Below are 15,709 nucleotides of genomic sequence, written 5' to 3' on the forward strand. Positions count from 1 at the left end.
AACGACACTGCCAGTTTAATATCAGCTGGGCAATAAAACCATTATTGGACAACCAGGCGATGACAGCGACACTTAGCGCTCCGCACCCCCTGTTGTGCCCCGGGGCCGGGGGGCACTGCATCGCCAGCCTGCGCCGGGGTCCTCTGGGGAGCCCTGCTGGCTCTTGGGGGCTGGGATGTGGCCAGGCAGGGGCTCCATGGGGAGCAGCATTGGCTACCAGGGAGAGGCCTCATTTCCCTGGGACTGCGCCAGGTGTTCACACACGCGCTGCTCAGCTTCTGCTCCTCCGAAGGGAGAGCGTCCCCTAGCGAACCACCACGTCCTCCGGCACATGGGCTGGCCAGTGGGGCCTGGCCCCCGGGGCTGGCCCTGCTCAGCCCGGGAGAGCTCCACCCAAGCTGGTTTGGGTGCAGACAGTCTCGGCAGCAGAATCCCAGCTGGGACGGGGCCAGTTTGCTGGGCCAGGGGCCCCAGCACGGTCTGGCCTCGCGTGACTTCCCCTTTCTGTGCCCCTCGGCGGGTCTGTGATGAAGCGACCCTCAGTGCCCACATGCTACGAATTCTCCTCCCCATGGGCGGCAGGCACAGTAGGCCAGGGGAGGCCAAGTGTGGCCCCGCCCACGCGGCTCCTCTTCCCATCCCCCCCACCTTTTCGCCTCCCCCCCGCAACCCCCGCCCACTGCTTGTGCCTCTTCACCCCCAGAGAGGCAGAGAGGTGCAGGCGGTAGGCAAGGGGTCTAGGGTGGAATAGGGGCGGAGCGGGGAGCGGGGTCTGGGGTGGAATAGGGGTGGAGCGTGGGCGGGGCTTCGGAGGGTGAGCGGGGGCAGGGCAGGGGGCGGGGCCATGGTTCAGGCACTGGTGGCTCCTCCCACTTCTAGGGAGCTTCCAGCTTTCAGGCCCAGGCTCCCGCCTGCCTGTAGTGACGTCCCGCACCCAGGCCGTCCCGCCACCCGCACTGTCCCTCCGCCCTGGACACTTCTTCCATCTTCAGGAAGCGCCTGCCCCCCTCCTGCTCTCACCCCCGCCCAAAGGGGCATCAGGCTTCCCTCGCCCATGCCCTCCAGCCAGCCACCATCTCCCCCGAGTGCCCACCTGTCAGCTTAGCAAGGGCGTCCCGTCTGCCCCATCCTCCCGCCTCGCCTAACCCTGGGTCACCTCAGCGAAATGCCTCCTGGCTCAGCCTTGTCTTCATGGGACACGGCTCCCGAATTCCTGCTGCCCAGCCCCACCTCGTGCCCCGCGCCCTTTCCCCAGCAGCCCCGTCTGCTCCCCCGCTGCCGTGTCTAGCCATGGCCCTTAGCTAGCGCCCGCTGCTGGGGGGTGGGGAGGGGGGCTGAGCACCTTCCACTCTTTAGCGGCCGCCCCCTCGGGTGCCCCCCTGCAGGGCAGAGCAGCGTGAGCATCCGACCGAGCCCTGCCCAAGGTCAGGTGCGGTAAAGCAGGGACTCGGCCCTGGGTCCAGCCGCCCGCTGACCTGTGCCCGCTCGTTGCATTTCAGCCACTCCGCAGTCCGGCCTGATGGGCAAATGCCGCCGGCCCCGCACGGCCTTCACCAGCCAGCAGCTGCTGGAGCTCGAGAACCAGTTCAAGCTCAACAAGTACCTGTCCCGGCCTAAGCGCTTCGAGGTGGCCACGTCGCTGATGCTGACCGAGACCCAGGTACCGTCCCTGTGCGGGCGGGGGAGGGGCGGGAGTCGCCCACCGGCCTCCCTCTGCACCTACGGGCGAGGGGCAGGGCCGATGGGCCCTGGGCTCCCGTCCTGCAATGGTGACCCCAGAAGATTTGGCTCTTTTACTAGCACAGCGACTCCATCCAGAAGCCAGTCAGCCAGCGGCAGGGCCCGTCCCCGCGCTGTGCTCCGGGGCTGCTGGTCTGGCACCCTGGAGGCGTGTGCACTGTTCTGGGACCCTGGGCTGATTCTAGCCCCTCTTGTCTGCGGGCGTGTGTGTCCCCTACAAAATGCTGTATCCCTAAGACTCAGCTCCTGGGGCCCCTCCTAACCCCAACCTCCAGGGCAGCCGCGCTCCCCACGTTCTAGCACTGGGGCTACTGGAATCCCACCCCATGACCCCGATTCTCCGCGACACCGTCTGTGCTTGGAGTGGGCATTGGGGGCTGGTAACCCCTTAACTGGGGGTTAAGGCGGCTTTAACCTTTCTGCTCCCTGTATTCTAGGGCAGTGTGGGCATCTGCCCAGCCCCCAGTGTAAGTTAGAGCAGCCTCAGAGCTGCTCTAAATGTCTCCCCAGTGCCCGGTGGACCTAGGAGGCAAAGGACAGCTGTAGCGCGGAGCACTCTGGCCATGCCCTTGATCCACCCCGTATACCGGGGGCTGGGAGCAGGGCAGTTATAAACCCTTTATACCAGCTTCTGGTGTGTGTGTGTGTGTGGGGATCCTCAGGGGGCTGTCTGTGCCTACTCCGGAGCCCCTTTACACTCCCAGAAAGGCGTAACTCAGGATCCGACCCAGCAGCCTCATCCTGGGAGGAGAGCACCTGTCGGGGAGGGCGCCCACGCAGCTACATGGAAATAGGTATTTCAGATCCTTCCCTGCCATCAGTCATGTGACTCCCCCCTGCCCCGGTCTCTTGGCACTCGACTGGAGAGGGCCCTGGGGCAGGGGAAAGGGGATTTGGCCTCAGGACAGTCACTCGCTGCTTCCCTTCCTTCAGCCAGAGAGCTGCGGGCTCTGGGCTCAGCTCCTCAGCTAGGCAGGGCGGGGTCAGGTCAGTGCTTGGCTGCAAGACCTCGGAGGAAATGTCAGAGTGCTGCAGCAAAGGGTGGCAATGAATGGGTACAGGCTGCTCTTGGGGTGGACCCCAGAGTGGGGTGCTGTACTGCAGGGATTGGGCGGGGTTATCCCTGGAGGGGGTGATCTCCAGGGCACATGACCCGGGAGGGGGTGATCTCCAGGGCGGGTGACCCGGGGGAGGGGGTGATCTCCAGGGCGGGTGACCCGGGGGAGGGGGTGATCTCCAGGGCGGGTGACCAGGGAGGGGGTGATCTCCAGGGTGGGGGACCAGGGAGGGGGTGATCTCCAGGGCGGGTGACCAGGGAGGGGGTGATCTCCAGGGTGGGTGACCAGGGAGGGGGTGATCTCCAGGGCGGGTGACCCGGGGGAGGGGGTGATCTCCAGGGCGGGTGACCAGGGAGGGGGTGATCTATTAATTTGTTCGGCCCCTTGGGGTAGGGACTCTCTCACCGGGTGTCGGTCAGCGCCTGGCCCAGCAGGGCCTGGCTCTGTGCTCCTGGCAGTATAAGGTGTCTCAGTGAGAAACAAGGAAGCGTGTGCCGTGCCCCACCCCGGGGCTGGTGGTTGTCAGCGCTGGGAGAGGCTGCCCCCGGGTGCGAGGCTGGGGAAGCTCTATAGTCGCCCTCCTGTCGGTCTTCTGCAGGTGAAGATCTGGTTCCAGAACCGCAGGATGAAGTGGAAACGCAGCCGGAAAGCCAAAGAGCAGGTGGCCCAAGCCGAGGCCGAGAAGCAAAGAGGGGTCAGCAAAGCTGCCGAGAAGCTGCTGCCCAGCGAGCCGCAGCGGCAGGAGGAGGGCCCTGGATTTAACAGGCACGGTGCGAGCGTGGAGATCCTGCACCGCCGTGCCGCAGAGCTCGGCTACAGCCCGGGCTCCTCGTGCTCCGGGGAGGAAGAGGAGCGCTTCAGCTCCACAGACAGGAAGATCGGCTCAGCGTTATGAAAGGCAGCCCCGGGTGATCACCCCACGAAACAGAGCAGGGAGAGCAGCCCGGAGCCGGGGCCGGGGCCAGCCAGATGGAGCCGGCTCTGGGGCCACCTCCACTGCTAGCAGACTGAGAGACCCAACCCAGGCCGCGGCACTGGGGAGACTCTGCGGCACCTGCCCGTCTCCTTTAATTTATGTGTGTTTGGATTCTATTTAACTCGTAATTATTCTGTCAGTGTGTACTGGGGGGCTGGGGGCAGGGGGGGCTGGACTGAGACCCCTCCCCCGTGCTTCCCCCATAAAGATGTTTGCTACAGTGTATCAGCAAGCTGGTGCTTTTCCTTGCAAGGGGGCCAAGACCAATAAATACGGGGTATGGCCCCTCCTTTCCCCCCACCACGAGCGGCTCTGCTGAGAGCTGGGGGTATGGGTCTCACAGACGAGGGTGCAAGGGCAGGCCTGGAGGGGGCAGCGCTGGACAGGCCTAGATCAAAGCCTCTGCCGGGTGCTGAGTGAGGAGGCCCTGGCCGGTGGACATTAACATGCCCCCCAGGAGGGAGCCCCGGCCCCATGCCACCGCACTCATCCCCGGAGGGAGCCCCGGCCCCATGCCACCGCACTCATCCCCCGCCCTGTGTGGGACACCCCCTGCCCTTTTCCTGACCCACATTCTCTGCAAGACCCCCAGCGAATTCACGGGAGAGAGAGCCCAGGTCTTCTTGTTTTGCATTTTGACTCCTCTCAATGCATTTCTGACCCCTAGAGAGCAGTGGCTGGCCATGGACTCCTTAATGCTTTATGGTGCAGATCCATGGCCAGTGCCCTGCTGGCTGCCGGAGCTGCTGCGGGATCAGTTTCTTGTTGCCTGCACATGGAGAACGGGGTTTGATCAATGAGCTGCAGGATTTGGTCCTTACTGATGCATGCAAGGAAGTATCTGCTCACCCTGACTTCCCTTCGCATTGGCTGTGAGCCTAGGAACCCTGCTAGACAGTGTATGCAGAGGGTAACGCAGGCCCTTGGTGTGCCGGCACCGAGGTGGGTATCATCTGCCCCAGGGTCAGAGCCACGGAGGGACAACTACACCACTCTCATTTTGCCAATTCTAAGGGCTCTGCAGCAATGTATCAAACGCTGGAAGGTAACCAGTCTCCCGTGCTGCCAGCCCTTACCCAGCCATGCAACTAACCAACTACCCCAGCCCCTACCCAGCCATCCAACTAACCAGCCACCTGTCCAGCCATCCCCTAACCAGCCATCCAACCAACCAATCACCTGTTCTGCCAGCTCCTACTCAGCCATCCAACTAACCAATCGCCTGAGCTGCCACCCACTACCCAGCCATCCAACTAACCAATCACCCATCCTGCCAGCCCCTACCCAGCCATCCAACTAGCCAACTGTTCATCTTGCCAATCCCCATTGTGACGGATCCCTGGGGTGCAACCTGAACTGTGGGACTGCTGAGCCCCCTGTCCCACCAACCTGGGCTGGCCCTCACACTGTGTGATGCTAACCTCAAGTTGCAGACCTCTGACAGGCACTGCACTCACACAGCCATCCACACCCAGCTGAGTTACAGCCACTCATGGACCATCAATAGGGAGGCTCCAGCCAGTTCCCCCGCTCCACAGCCTTGCACCTCAGAACGGTACCGACTTGCACTGTGCAGAAGTCTGGCCAGTGTAAGTCCATTTGCTAGTTCGCCAAACCGACAACCGGGTACTGGACGTGCAACCACCCTTGTAACCTGAGCTGAGATTCCCCAAGCGCTTCCACCGAAACACACGGCTTTAGGTCAAATGTCAAACAGGGTTATTAACTCCAGACAGAGAGACTGTACGGCATTCTAAGTGGTAGGTCAGAGATCCTTACCTCAGAAATAAAAATAGAAACGCGCATTCTAAATCCCAAACTTTTAGTCTAACAAAGAGTTGAATCATGCAGCTTTTCTCACCCTGACAGATGGCACAAGCAGGTCACAGTTCCTCAATACACGGGCTGGGACTCCCTTCCAGCCTGGGGACAAACTTCCCCAGTTCAAAATCTTTGTCCTCCAGATGTTCTTCCAGGTGTTGCGTTGAGGTTGGGTTGGGGGTGGGGGGGAGATGCCAAGTGATGATGTCACTTCCCCTCTTTTATACTTTCTTCGAGCTTGCTGGAACATCTTTGCTGTGATGTGGGGGTCAGGCAGTCCCTATTGGTCAAGCAGTCTCCATTGCATCTGGAGTGTGACACTGAAAATCAGCCTGCCCCACATCACATGCAGCACAGGCCGCTGGACCCCTGACGGGGTTCAGCACCTCCCCACCGCCCCTCGCACACCCTTTCTGGTTGTAAATCATCCACTAGCTAAACCGAAGCAAAGCCCCACAGTGGGACAGCCCCAGGGAGCCCGTCCTAGCCAGCCCTGGGGAGCCCACATGCTCTGAGAGCTCAGCCCCAGGGCACGGGCTGCGGAGAGGACCCCCGCACACTCCCTGGAGCTCTGTGTGTGGGTCCCGAGCTGGACACGCAGAGTGAGGAATCACTTTTGAAGTGCTGGTCTGCCCGCCCGTCCCTCCCAGCCCCCGGAGGCAGGCGAGTCAGTTGCTCCCCCGTCAGACAGGTGCAGCTGGGGGCAGTGGCTTGCCCCAGCTGTGAGTGGCCGCACTGGTACCCCTGACTGTCCTCCCTGGGGGAGGCGATTTCTCCCTTCCCCCCTTCCAGACCCATGCCCAGGAGGGCCCAGCCAGCCTGCCCGCAGAGCAGCCCCGAGCAGCCCCTGGCCAGGCTGCCAGTGACTGCGGCTCTAATGCAGACAGCCTCACGTGCCAGGCCCCTTCTCCCCGCCTCGGAGCCCCAGAGAGGGACCCAGGCGCCCTGCAGTGGCCCACGCTCCTTGTTGCAGCCCCAGAGAGCAGTGGCTGCTGGGGGAGGGGGAGTGTGGTCTGCCGGGGGGGCGGGGGGCTGCGTGGGGCAGGCGCGGGGAGAGAGGCTGAGTGTGGAGGTAGAATGTGAATGCGTGAGTTCATGGGGAAGGGGAAAATGGATGAGAGGGAGAGGAGCTGAGGTGGAAGGAAGGAAAAGAAGGAAGAGGAACGCAAGGAGCGCTGGAAAGGACAGAGGCAGGAGATGTGGGAGGCAGGCCAGGCTCTGTAGGTCATGGGGTTAGGGCACAATGCGGGAGCCGGCTGCATGCGGGTCCTGCTTATACATCTTGTCCCAGCTCCATCTCTCCTGCCTCGCTCTCTTTCTACCCATCAGTCCTGCAGCTGGCAGATCAACCTTCCAGCCCAGGCTCCGGGCTGAGAGCGTCCACTCGCTGCCCTGACACGTCCCCTGCGGGTTCTGCAGCCTCCAGCTGTCTCGCTTGCACCTGGTACCCTGCAGGAGGCTCAAAGACTGGCAAAGGTTTGCACCGAGACCCCTGGGTGCCCAAGCACCAGGCTCTGCTGGAGGCTTATCCCAGCGATGGGAAAGCGGGACAGGGGCACGGGGGTGCTGGAGCAGGGAGTGCTTGGTGGAGCAGCGCATCCACACAGAGCTGAGATGAGGTTTGAACGAGCCTCATCCTGATCCTTGTGACCTCCAGGTCCAAGTGCAAACCCCAGCCTGTCCCAGTAACAGCAGCAAAGGGGAACCCAAGGGGGACAGTGGAGGACGTTGAAAAATCAGTCTAAGCCTTGCAATGTTTGTCAGGCCCTCTTTAGCCCAGTGCCTGCCTTTCGGTGGGAATGACTAGCTAGCCAGCTGTCTGCGTGGGGCAAGCGTGACACATGGTGGCTGCCTGGAAGTACTGCAGATCTGCATGCCCCATTTGTAGCCTGCCTAAGCCCCTTGGGTTATTAGTGGGCCTGGTCCTCCTGGCCCGGGGGCACCTGGGATGCTGCACAGCTGGAAAGAGCTGACAAGATAAAGCAAAACCTTGGTGTTCCCAGCAGCAGCAGGGGTCTGAGGGAGCAGGGTTCCATGGGGCGGCTGCTCCCGCGCCCCACCGACAGGAAGGTGGAGCTCACACGTCACCAGAGAGCCTGGCAGGGCAGGTGTTTGCTGCAGGGCCCTTTGGGGGGGTGCCCCTAATAACAGACACCTCAGTGACAAGGGCTCTGTGAAGGCCTGACTAGAACTGAGGAGCCTAGGGGAAGTGGGCAGCCTTGCCCTACACCCAGCATGGGGCAGTGTCCATCCCAAATGCCATAAGCCCCGCCAGGGCTGCAGGATAACGTGAAGCACTCCCACCTCAGCACAGGCTTGTGCAGGAGACCAAGGCGGGGGCACCACAGTAAGGAGCGATGCAGACATATTGGTCAGCTCTCAGCCTAGAACCCAGGACCTTCTGCTCCAGGAACCTAGGCCCCAGAGTTGCTGGGAAGACACCCCAGCAGCAGCTTTAGTCAGCCACAAGGTGACACAGTCCCATGGCGTGCAGCAAGGTTAACGTTCGCTCCAGGAGAGGGGACACAGCCCAGCCCGTACACGGCCTGGGGCAAAGAATGAGGGGCCTGGACCCCATCATGATGGGCTCTCCGGAGGGATGGCAAGAGATGAATGCAGTGAGAGAGGGATGGGGGAGGGACAGAGGATTGTAATGAGGTGCAGGGTGCGAGGGAAGGAGAGAACGAACAAGGGAAATACAGGAGGATTAACGATCACAGGGCGAGGGAAGAGTGGGCTAGAAGATGAGTGCTGGCAGGATAGCCAGGAAAGGAGCAGGCCCCGGCGTCTGAGCAGGACTGTCACACGTGCTTCGCTGGGGGCACCCTGATCCCCTCTGCACGGAGTATCTGGCACGGGCAGCATGGAGCCTGGGGAGAGCAGAGGGTGTGGCGGGAGGGGGTCTGCCCATGGGTTCTTGTGGGCATTTTGCCTCCCATAATAAGGCCGTAAGAGGTGGATGCCTTCCCCTTGGGCTGTCCCTCCTTGCGGACCCCAATTCATCTCCCTCCCTCCCGCAGCACCTGTAAACCCCTGGAGCTGCAGCCTTACAGGAGCTCCCAGTGACTTGGGGGAGTTCAGGGTCCCCTGCAGAGAGAGACGCAGGCCCTGCCTCCGGAGCACTGAGCCTGGGCGAGACGCATCGCACCATTCCCAGCCCTGCCAGCCCGGCGCTGTGGCCTGGGGTTTGGGTAGGTCTGTGGCCTTATACGCATCCCTCCTGACGTAAGACACAACCTCCTGTAACTCCAAACCAGCACCGTGCCTTGGCACAGCGGGCACCATGGTCTAGGGCTGAATGAGGCCAAGCGAGAAGGGGAGAGAGCAGGAGATGGGGCTGGCTGGCCGGCCAGGAGAGCAAGGACGTGGGAATGAGCCGGAGAAGAAAGAGGGAGCATGCTCCAGGACGAGATGGGAGGCGGGGAGGCACGTAGGGATGTCACAGGTTTAAAATGTTCACCTTGATGGGCCGTGACAGATTTAATTTCCAAAGTACAACCATTAAAGTGATGAATGGGAGGCGTTAATCTTGCGTCAAGTGTGTTTGGGGCCTTTGCTGCTGTGAAAAGGGTTTATTTTGCTGCTGTTATTTATGAGGCTGTTTCTGCAGGATCCGGGCACACATCCAGTTCAGGGGGGGATGAGGGGAGGGGACGCTCTCGATGTCTTGGGGGAGATGGGGGCTGATTTACAGCCACTTATCCGCATGACTCATGATGTAAGCATAGACAAATGCCATTAAAGACACATTTCTCCCCTGCCGACCCCCTCTGCCCACATTGCCATGCAGGTCTCCAACCCGAGCGACTCTCTGCCAGGCCAAGGGCACCCTGGCCAGGCAGTACCGACTCAAAGGCCTCTGCTAACCCCACCAGGGACAGGAGATCCACCCAGCCCTACCACTGCACTGGGCCTCCCCTTTGGAAAGCGTCTCGGGTTGGGCCTGGAGATGTTCTGCGACGTGTTAAAGGCCAGTTATCTGAGCTTGCAGGACACGGTATTGGCCTGTGAAAAGCAGGATGGGTGGGGGAGGGAATCCCCATTGCCCACCTGCAATGGGGTGCAATACGTGTGGCCCCTTCCCTGGGAACTCTGTCCTGTCACGTTCAGTCTGCCTTTGGGGAGCCACTTTCAACCCCTGCCCCCAAAGAGCTCAGAACCTCACTGTCAGCTAAGGGAGAACAGGGGAGAGGCAGACACCACATGGCCCGCCTGGACTCCCCAGAGCCAGCTTAATAGCCAGCCCCACACAGGGCCATGGGGCTTGAGGCCCCAGCTGGGTGACGCAGTGCTCTCATGCCTGGAACCAGCTACCCCGCAGTTCCTAACTCCCTCTGCCCCTCCCCCACTACTTCACCCCCCCCACAGCCCCTCCAGCCCCCTCTCCTAACATCCCTTCCCCATGCCCTCCGCCAGCCCCCCCCCGCTCCTTCACCCCTGCCCCGAACTCCCCCAGCCCCTCCCCAGCTCCCCCCACTGCTTTACCCCCCCAAGTCTAACACCCCTCCCCCCACGGCCCCCAGCTCCCCCCACTGCTTCACCCCCCAACGTCTAACACCCCTCCCCCCATGGCCCCCAGCTCCCCCCACTGCTTCACCCCCCCAACGTCTAACACCCTTCCCCCACAGCCCCCAGCTCCCCCCACTGCTTCACCCCCCCAAGTCTAACACCCCTCCCCCCACGGCCCCCAGCTCCCCCCACTGCTTCACCCCCCAACGTCTAACACCCTTCCCCCACAGCCCCCAGCTCCCCCCACTGCTTCACCCCCCAACGTCTAACACCCCTCCCCCCATGGCCCCCAGCTCCCCCCACTGCTTCACCCCCCCAAGTCTAACACCCCTCCCCCCATGGCCCCCAGCTCCCCCCACTGCTTCACCCCCCCAAGTCTAACACCCCTCCCCCCACGGCCCCCAGCTCCCCCCACTGCTTCACCCTCCAACGTCTAACACCCTTCCCCCACAGCCCCCAGCTCCCCCCACTGCTTCACCCCCCAACGTCTAACACCCCTCCCCCCACGGCCCCCAGCTCCCCCCACTGCTTCACCCCCCAACGTCTAACACCCCTCCCCCCACGGCCCCCAGCTCCCCCCACTGCTTCACCCCCCAACGTCTAACACCCCTCCCCCCACGGCCCCCAGCTCCCCCCACTGCTTCACCCCCCCAACGTCTAACACCCCTCCCCCCACGGCCCCCAGCTCCCCCCACTGCTTCACCCCCCAACGTCTAACACCCTTCCCCCACAGCCCCCAGCTCCCCCCACTGCTTCACCCCCCAACGTCTAACACCCTTCCCCCACAGCCCCCAGCTCCCCCCACTGCTTCACCCCCCAACGTCTAACACCCCTCCCCCCACGGCCCCCAGCTCCCCCCACTGCTTCACCCCCCAACGTCTAACACCCTTCCCCCACAGCCCCCAGCTCCCCCCACTGCTTCACCCCCCCAACGTCTAACACCCCTCCCCCCACGGCCCCCAGCTCCCCCCACTGCTTCACCCCCCAACGTCTAACACCCTTCCCCCACAGCCCCCAGCTCCCCCCACTGCTTCACCCCCCAACGTCTAACACCCTTCCCCCACAGCCCCCAGCTCCCCCCACTGCTTCACCCCCCAACGTCTAACACCCCTCCCCCCACGGCCCCCAGCTCCCCCCACTGCTTCACCCCCCAACGTCTAACACCCCTCCCCCCATGGCCCCCAGCTCCCCCCACTGCTTCACCCCCCCAAGTCTAACACCCTTCCCCCACAGCCCCCAGCTCCCCCCACTGCTTCACCCCCCAACGTCTAACACCCTTCCCCCACAGCCCCCAGCTCCCCCCACTGCTTCACCCCCCAACGTCTAACACCCCTCCCCCCATGGCCCCCAGCTCCCCCCACTGCTTCACCCCCCCAAGTCTAACACCCCTCCCCCCACGGCCCGCAGCTCCCCCAGCCCCTCCCCAGCTCCCCCCACTGCTTCACCCCCCCCAACATCTAACACCCCTCCCCCCACGGCCCCCAGCTCCCCCCCACGTCTAACACCCCTCCCCCCGCAGCGCTCGGCGGCCCGGGGTGACCAGCCCCCAGGGGCGCTGCGGCCGGGGCGGGGCGGGGAGTCTCTGCGCTGCCCCCTGGCGGCTGCTCCTGCCGCGGCGCGATTCGCCTCCTGCTCGCCGGGCCCCTCCCGGCCGCCGTCGTTGCTCGGGGCGACGCCGCCGCCGCGTCCAGTTTCCATAGAGACGGCAAGATGGCGGCGTGCGGGGTCCCGCGGCGCTGAACCCCCGCCCCTCCCCCCTCCTGAGGTACCCCCGCCCCCGCCCGGGGATCCCACTGAACCCCCGCCCCCCGGGGAGCCCCAGGTACCCCTCCCCCCTCCTCAGGTAACCCCACCCCCACTCCAGGACCCCACTGAACCCCCGCCCCCAGGGGAGCCCCAGGTACCCCTCCCCCCTCCTCAGGTAACCCCACCCCCACTCCAGGACCCCACTGAACCCCCGCCCCCAGGGGAGCCCCAGGTACCCCTCGCCACCTGGACAGGGACCCCCACCCTGGGAGCTCACACCCCAGGACCGCACTGTTTTGGTAGCACCTGCCCAAAGCCCAGAGCACTGTGCTCCCTGCAGGCTGCCAGGGCCCTGACCAGGACCCACGAGGGGAGCCCTGCTCCCGCGCCCAGCTTGCCGGGTGTCGAGGGTGGGAGCCTGGGGGGGCCCCCTGGCCGGACTGGAGCGAGCATGGGGGAACAGCCTGGCCCCGGGCAGTGGCTCAAATGGGGCTTGTCGGTCCCGTTCAGCCCATTTCCCAGGCCTGGCTGTTCCCTGCGGGACGTTCCCTCAGGATGCAGGAACAACCTGCCCCCATTTGTTCCAGGTGCCTGATGCTCGCTCAGATGCCCAGGGGGCTGCCAAGCTCCGACTCCGGCCAGAGACTTGGGTGCAGCAGCATCAGGCAGGTGAGTGGCTAAAGCCAGGGGCCTTCAGGGACATTCTCATTGCTACTTGCCTGTTTCATGGAGCCCTATAACTTCTGTGGGTTTTCTGGGGAGGCCACTGTGTTGTCGTGAAACCGGGTGATGAAAGCCATCCAGCGACCCTCGGGGCTGAGCTGTAGGATGGATGGACCCTTGCCCCCCTTGTAGCAGTTGGAGATCCCAGCACAGGCAAGTGACCAGTAAGAATGACTTCTCCCTCATCCTTTAGGAAGAGCCAATGTCTGCACTGAGGCCTCCCGAACGCTCTGCGAGGAAGGCCAAGGAGAAGAAAGGCACTTTCTGGGGCATTGAAGTGGCAGAGGCTCTCCACTGGCATGGCTGGGAGCTGGGAAAGGAGTTTACGAAACATTTATCCTTGAAAAACGTTCACGTGAAAACCCAGAAGCTGAGTTACAGGTAGGTGGGGGGAGGGGAGATCCCCCTCACTAGTGGGAACAATCCATCCCCATCCCTCCTACCATGCTGATACCCTCATGGACCCTTCCATGGGTCCCTTCTGCCCCTTCTCCCATTTGCTGTGGGATGGAGAATGGGCATTCCGAATCGCAGGGCAGGGCTGTGCTCTTTGCTTCAGGGCATGCCCCATCTGAAACGTGCCAATGTGTACAGACAGCTTTGTTTCTGGCAATAGGTGTTCAAGTGAAATGGCTTTTTTCTTTAAAATAATACTTCTGCCCTTGAGCTGTTTCTAACCCGAAGGAGAATCAGCTTCCAGTGGGGATAGAAACTCAGGCAGGATGTGTATTAGGTTCTCGCTGGTGTGGCCTGGAACCAGTGCATCTGGTAAGCCCGGATGCCTTGAGACCATCTCAGCTCTGACTGTCATGCTTCTGCCCTTTGCAGCTTTATAAGTCATGCTGGGTTGCCTGGGTGGGGGGGTAGTGCAAAAATATTATTCAGGGAAGGAAAGGGGTCTAGTGCTTAGAGATGGGAATTGTCAGGACACCAGGGGTTTGTTTCTGCTTCTGCTGCTGATTTGCTGGGTGACCTTGGACTCAAGTTTTGAAAGTGGCCTTTAATTTTGGGCTCCTTAAGTATTTGGATGCTCCTCTTCAGACACTCGGGGCCTGATTTTTTTCAGGGGTGCTGAGCAACTGCAGCTCCTGCTGCCTTTGGTTGGAGTTTGGGTGCCCAGGATTCCTGAGGATGAGGTCTAAAGGTTTTCAATCTGGACACCTGAAATTAGAGGCTGGTTTTGGAGACACTGTCCTTAGCATCTCCGTGCCCTGTTGAATGGGGTAATGCTGCTTCCCTGCCTGCCGGGGGGAGGTGAGAGTGAGGAAGGTGATACGAAAGGGTAAAAGTTATCATGGTTGGGGTAATTGACCCAGGTGCTGACATCATCTCCTCTGATGGCTCTCTTATTTTGATTTGATTTTCTAGACCTCCTGCCACAAGATTTTTCATCACTGTTTTCCCACAACCGATTGTCCTGAGCCCTGGGATGTCCTTAACTCTTCCCATCATTTTCCGCCCCTTGGAAAAGGTAAAACAATACCTCCCACAGCCCTTTCTGCTGCTTATATCACATCTGCATCCAGACGAGACTCTGGGAAGGGAGAGAATGGGCCGTGGGGGTCAGCAGATCCCTTTCTCAGATGTCCTTTTTGGTTTTTTAGGGTTTTTTTTTAATTTCTTGAGCAAATACATCACGGGGGGAAGGTGCTGAAATGGCAGCCCTGGAGACCAACAGCTTCTGTCCACCCTCAGAATGGGTACAGCTTGGGCAGCAGCAGGGTAACTTTACACCCCATGCTAGTATGCCTCAGGCCTGCCCTGAAGGGACCTCCTATGGAGGGAGCATGGCTTCTCTGCAGAGTTTGCCAACACATGATTTCCACAGGGTACAGTCTCTGTATCTTACACATTGCCTCTCCCTTCTCAACTCAGTGATGCTTGAGTTGACAATCCCTTGTTGTCCATATGGGGCCTGGAACTGGGAGGGTTTAGTGAAGAACCCTTGATTCTGGAACTCACTTTCCCCCTTGGCCCGACAAAGCCTGAGTCCACTGACCTTCTGGGCACAGTGCGTGGGCTGTCAATTGGCTGCAGGACAGGTCGAGTGGCAAGAACCTCTCCCCACTTTTTTTTCCAGTCGACTGGGGAATTCATTTAGTCTCATTTTGGTCGTGTGTTAATCTTGATTATTATTGTGTGCTTTTATGTGTATTGTCCATGCGCTGGAACTAGAGAGATGGTGATGGGGCAGTGTGTGTGTGGAGTGCATGTTAAATAAAACAAAAGTCAGGGATTCAAAGTGCTGGTTCCCACAGCATCTATAACTTGGCCAAGGTGCACAGCTACTTTATATAACTCTATGTACTATGAACTTGTATGCTGTGGGGGCTCAGATATACGGTAGGAAGCCTTTCACCTGAGGGCATTGGTTCCACTCCGGCCTGAGTTTGGTGGACTGGCTGGCTTAGGCATTTGGGCAGGGGATATGGAACATTTCGCCTAGAGGTCTGTGTCTGAGTCAGGACTATGTCAGTGGTGACATGAAAGGTGTTACCTTCCGCTTCTGATTTGGTGGCCTGTGTGAAATGAGTTGATGGTCTCGTTCCATTTTCAGGCGGGCAGGGGTCCATATCACACCGTGCCACCTGTGCAATTGTCCGCCTGCTGGCAGAGACACCAAGGATTGACTGGGCCATAGAGAGTGGGGTGCCATCTCACCTACACGAGTGTGGCCCGCTGGGGTTGTGGTGTGTGGAAGATGTGTGCCTTGCAGTTCCCTGTGCTGTAACTCTTCACTGGATAAACAGAGGCCATCAGTCTGCAACACTCAATCTGGCACCTTCCACCCACATAAATTGTAGCTAGGCCCCAGGCCAGCAAAGCACTTAGTCACATGCATAACTGCTTGTGCTAGAGGAGCCCCACTGAAGGCAAGGGGAGGTCTTGCAGGCTGAAATTAAGTACATGCAAAAGTGTTTTGCTGGATCAGGGTCTTAAAGAGGTTGAAAAAAGAAAACTGCCGGGAAGCAAACAAAGGTTAAATGAATGTATCTGGTAATTCAAACGCTGTGCTCTCTGGGGCTGCATGATTCACTTCCATGAGACAGTGATTGCCAGTCCCTAGCACCTCTCACGTCCTACCCTCCATCGTGCATACTCCATCACCAACACTCTTCCTAAGGTGCTGGAATGA

The 15,709-nt window shown here is 60.9% G+C and overlaps 2 protein-coding genes across 4 annotated transcripts in view; both read left to right on the forward strand.

Moving 5' to 3' along the window:
* Positions 1–3,997, forward strand: part of LOC125644608 (uncharacterized) — a 39,474-nt gene extending 35,477 nt beyond the window's left edge. Inside the window, exons 2-3 of the mRNA XM_048868791.2 lie at positions 1,500–1,660; positions 3,397–3,997. Of these exons, the coding sequence (XP_048724748.1) occupies positions 1,500–1,660; positions 3,397–3,693 (458 nt within the window). The 3' untranslated portion in view covers positions 3,694–3,997. The remainder of the gene's footprint in view (positions 1–1,499; positions 1,661–3,396) is intronic.
* A 7,792-nt stretch (positions 3,998–11,789) lies between these two features.
* Positions 11,790–15,709, forward strand: part of CFAP65 (cilia and flagella associated protein 65) — a 51,225-nt gene continuing 47,305 nt past the window's right edge. For 2 of the 3 annotated variants that reach the window (XM_048868653.2, XM_075117688.1), the window contains exons 1-4: positions 11,790–11,869; positions 12,438–12,519; positions 12,767–12,954; positions 13,942–14,044. In XM_048868653.2, coding sequence (XP_048724610.2) covers positions 12,445–12,519; positions 12,767–12,954; positions 13,942–14,044 — 366 coding nt within the window. In that variant the 5' untranslated portion in view covers positions 11,790–11,869; positions 12,438–12,444. Of the gene's footprint in view, positions 11,870–12,437; positions 12,520–12,766; positions 12,955–13,941; positions 14,045–15,709 lie in introns of those variants that run through there. The other variant, XM_075117689.1, reaches the window with a different exon arrangement.

This window comes from Caretta caretta, chromosome 11 (genome assembly GCF_965140235.1).
Source record: "Caretta caretta isolate rCarCar2 chromosome 11, rCarCar1.hap1, whole genome shotgun sequence".
In the NCBI taxonomy this organism is placed as follows: domain Eukaryota; kingdom Metazoa; phylum Chordata; order Testudines; family Cheloniidae; genus Caretta; species Caretta caretta.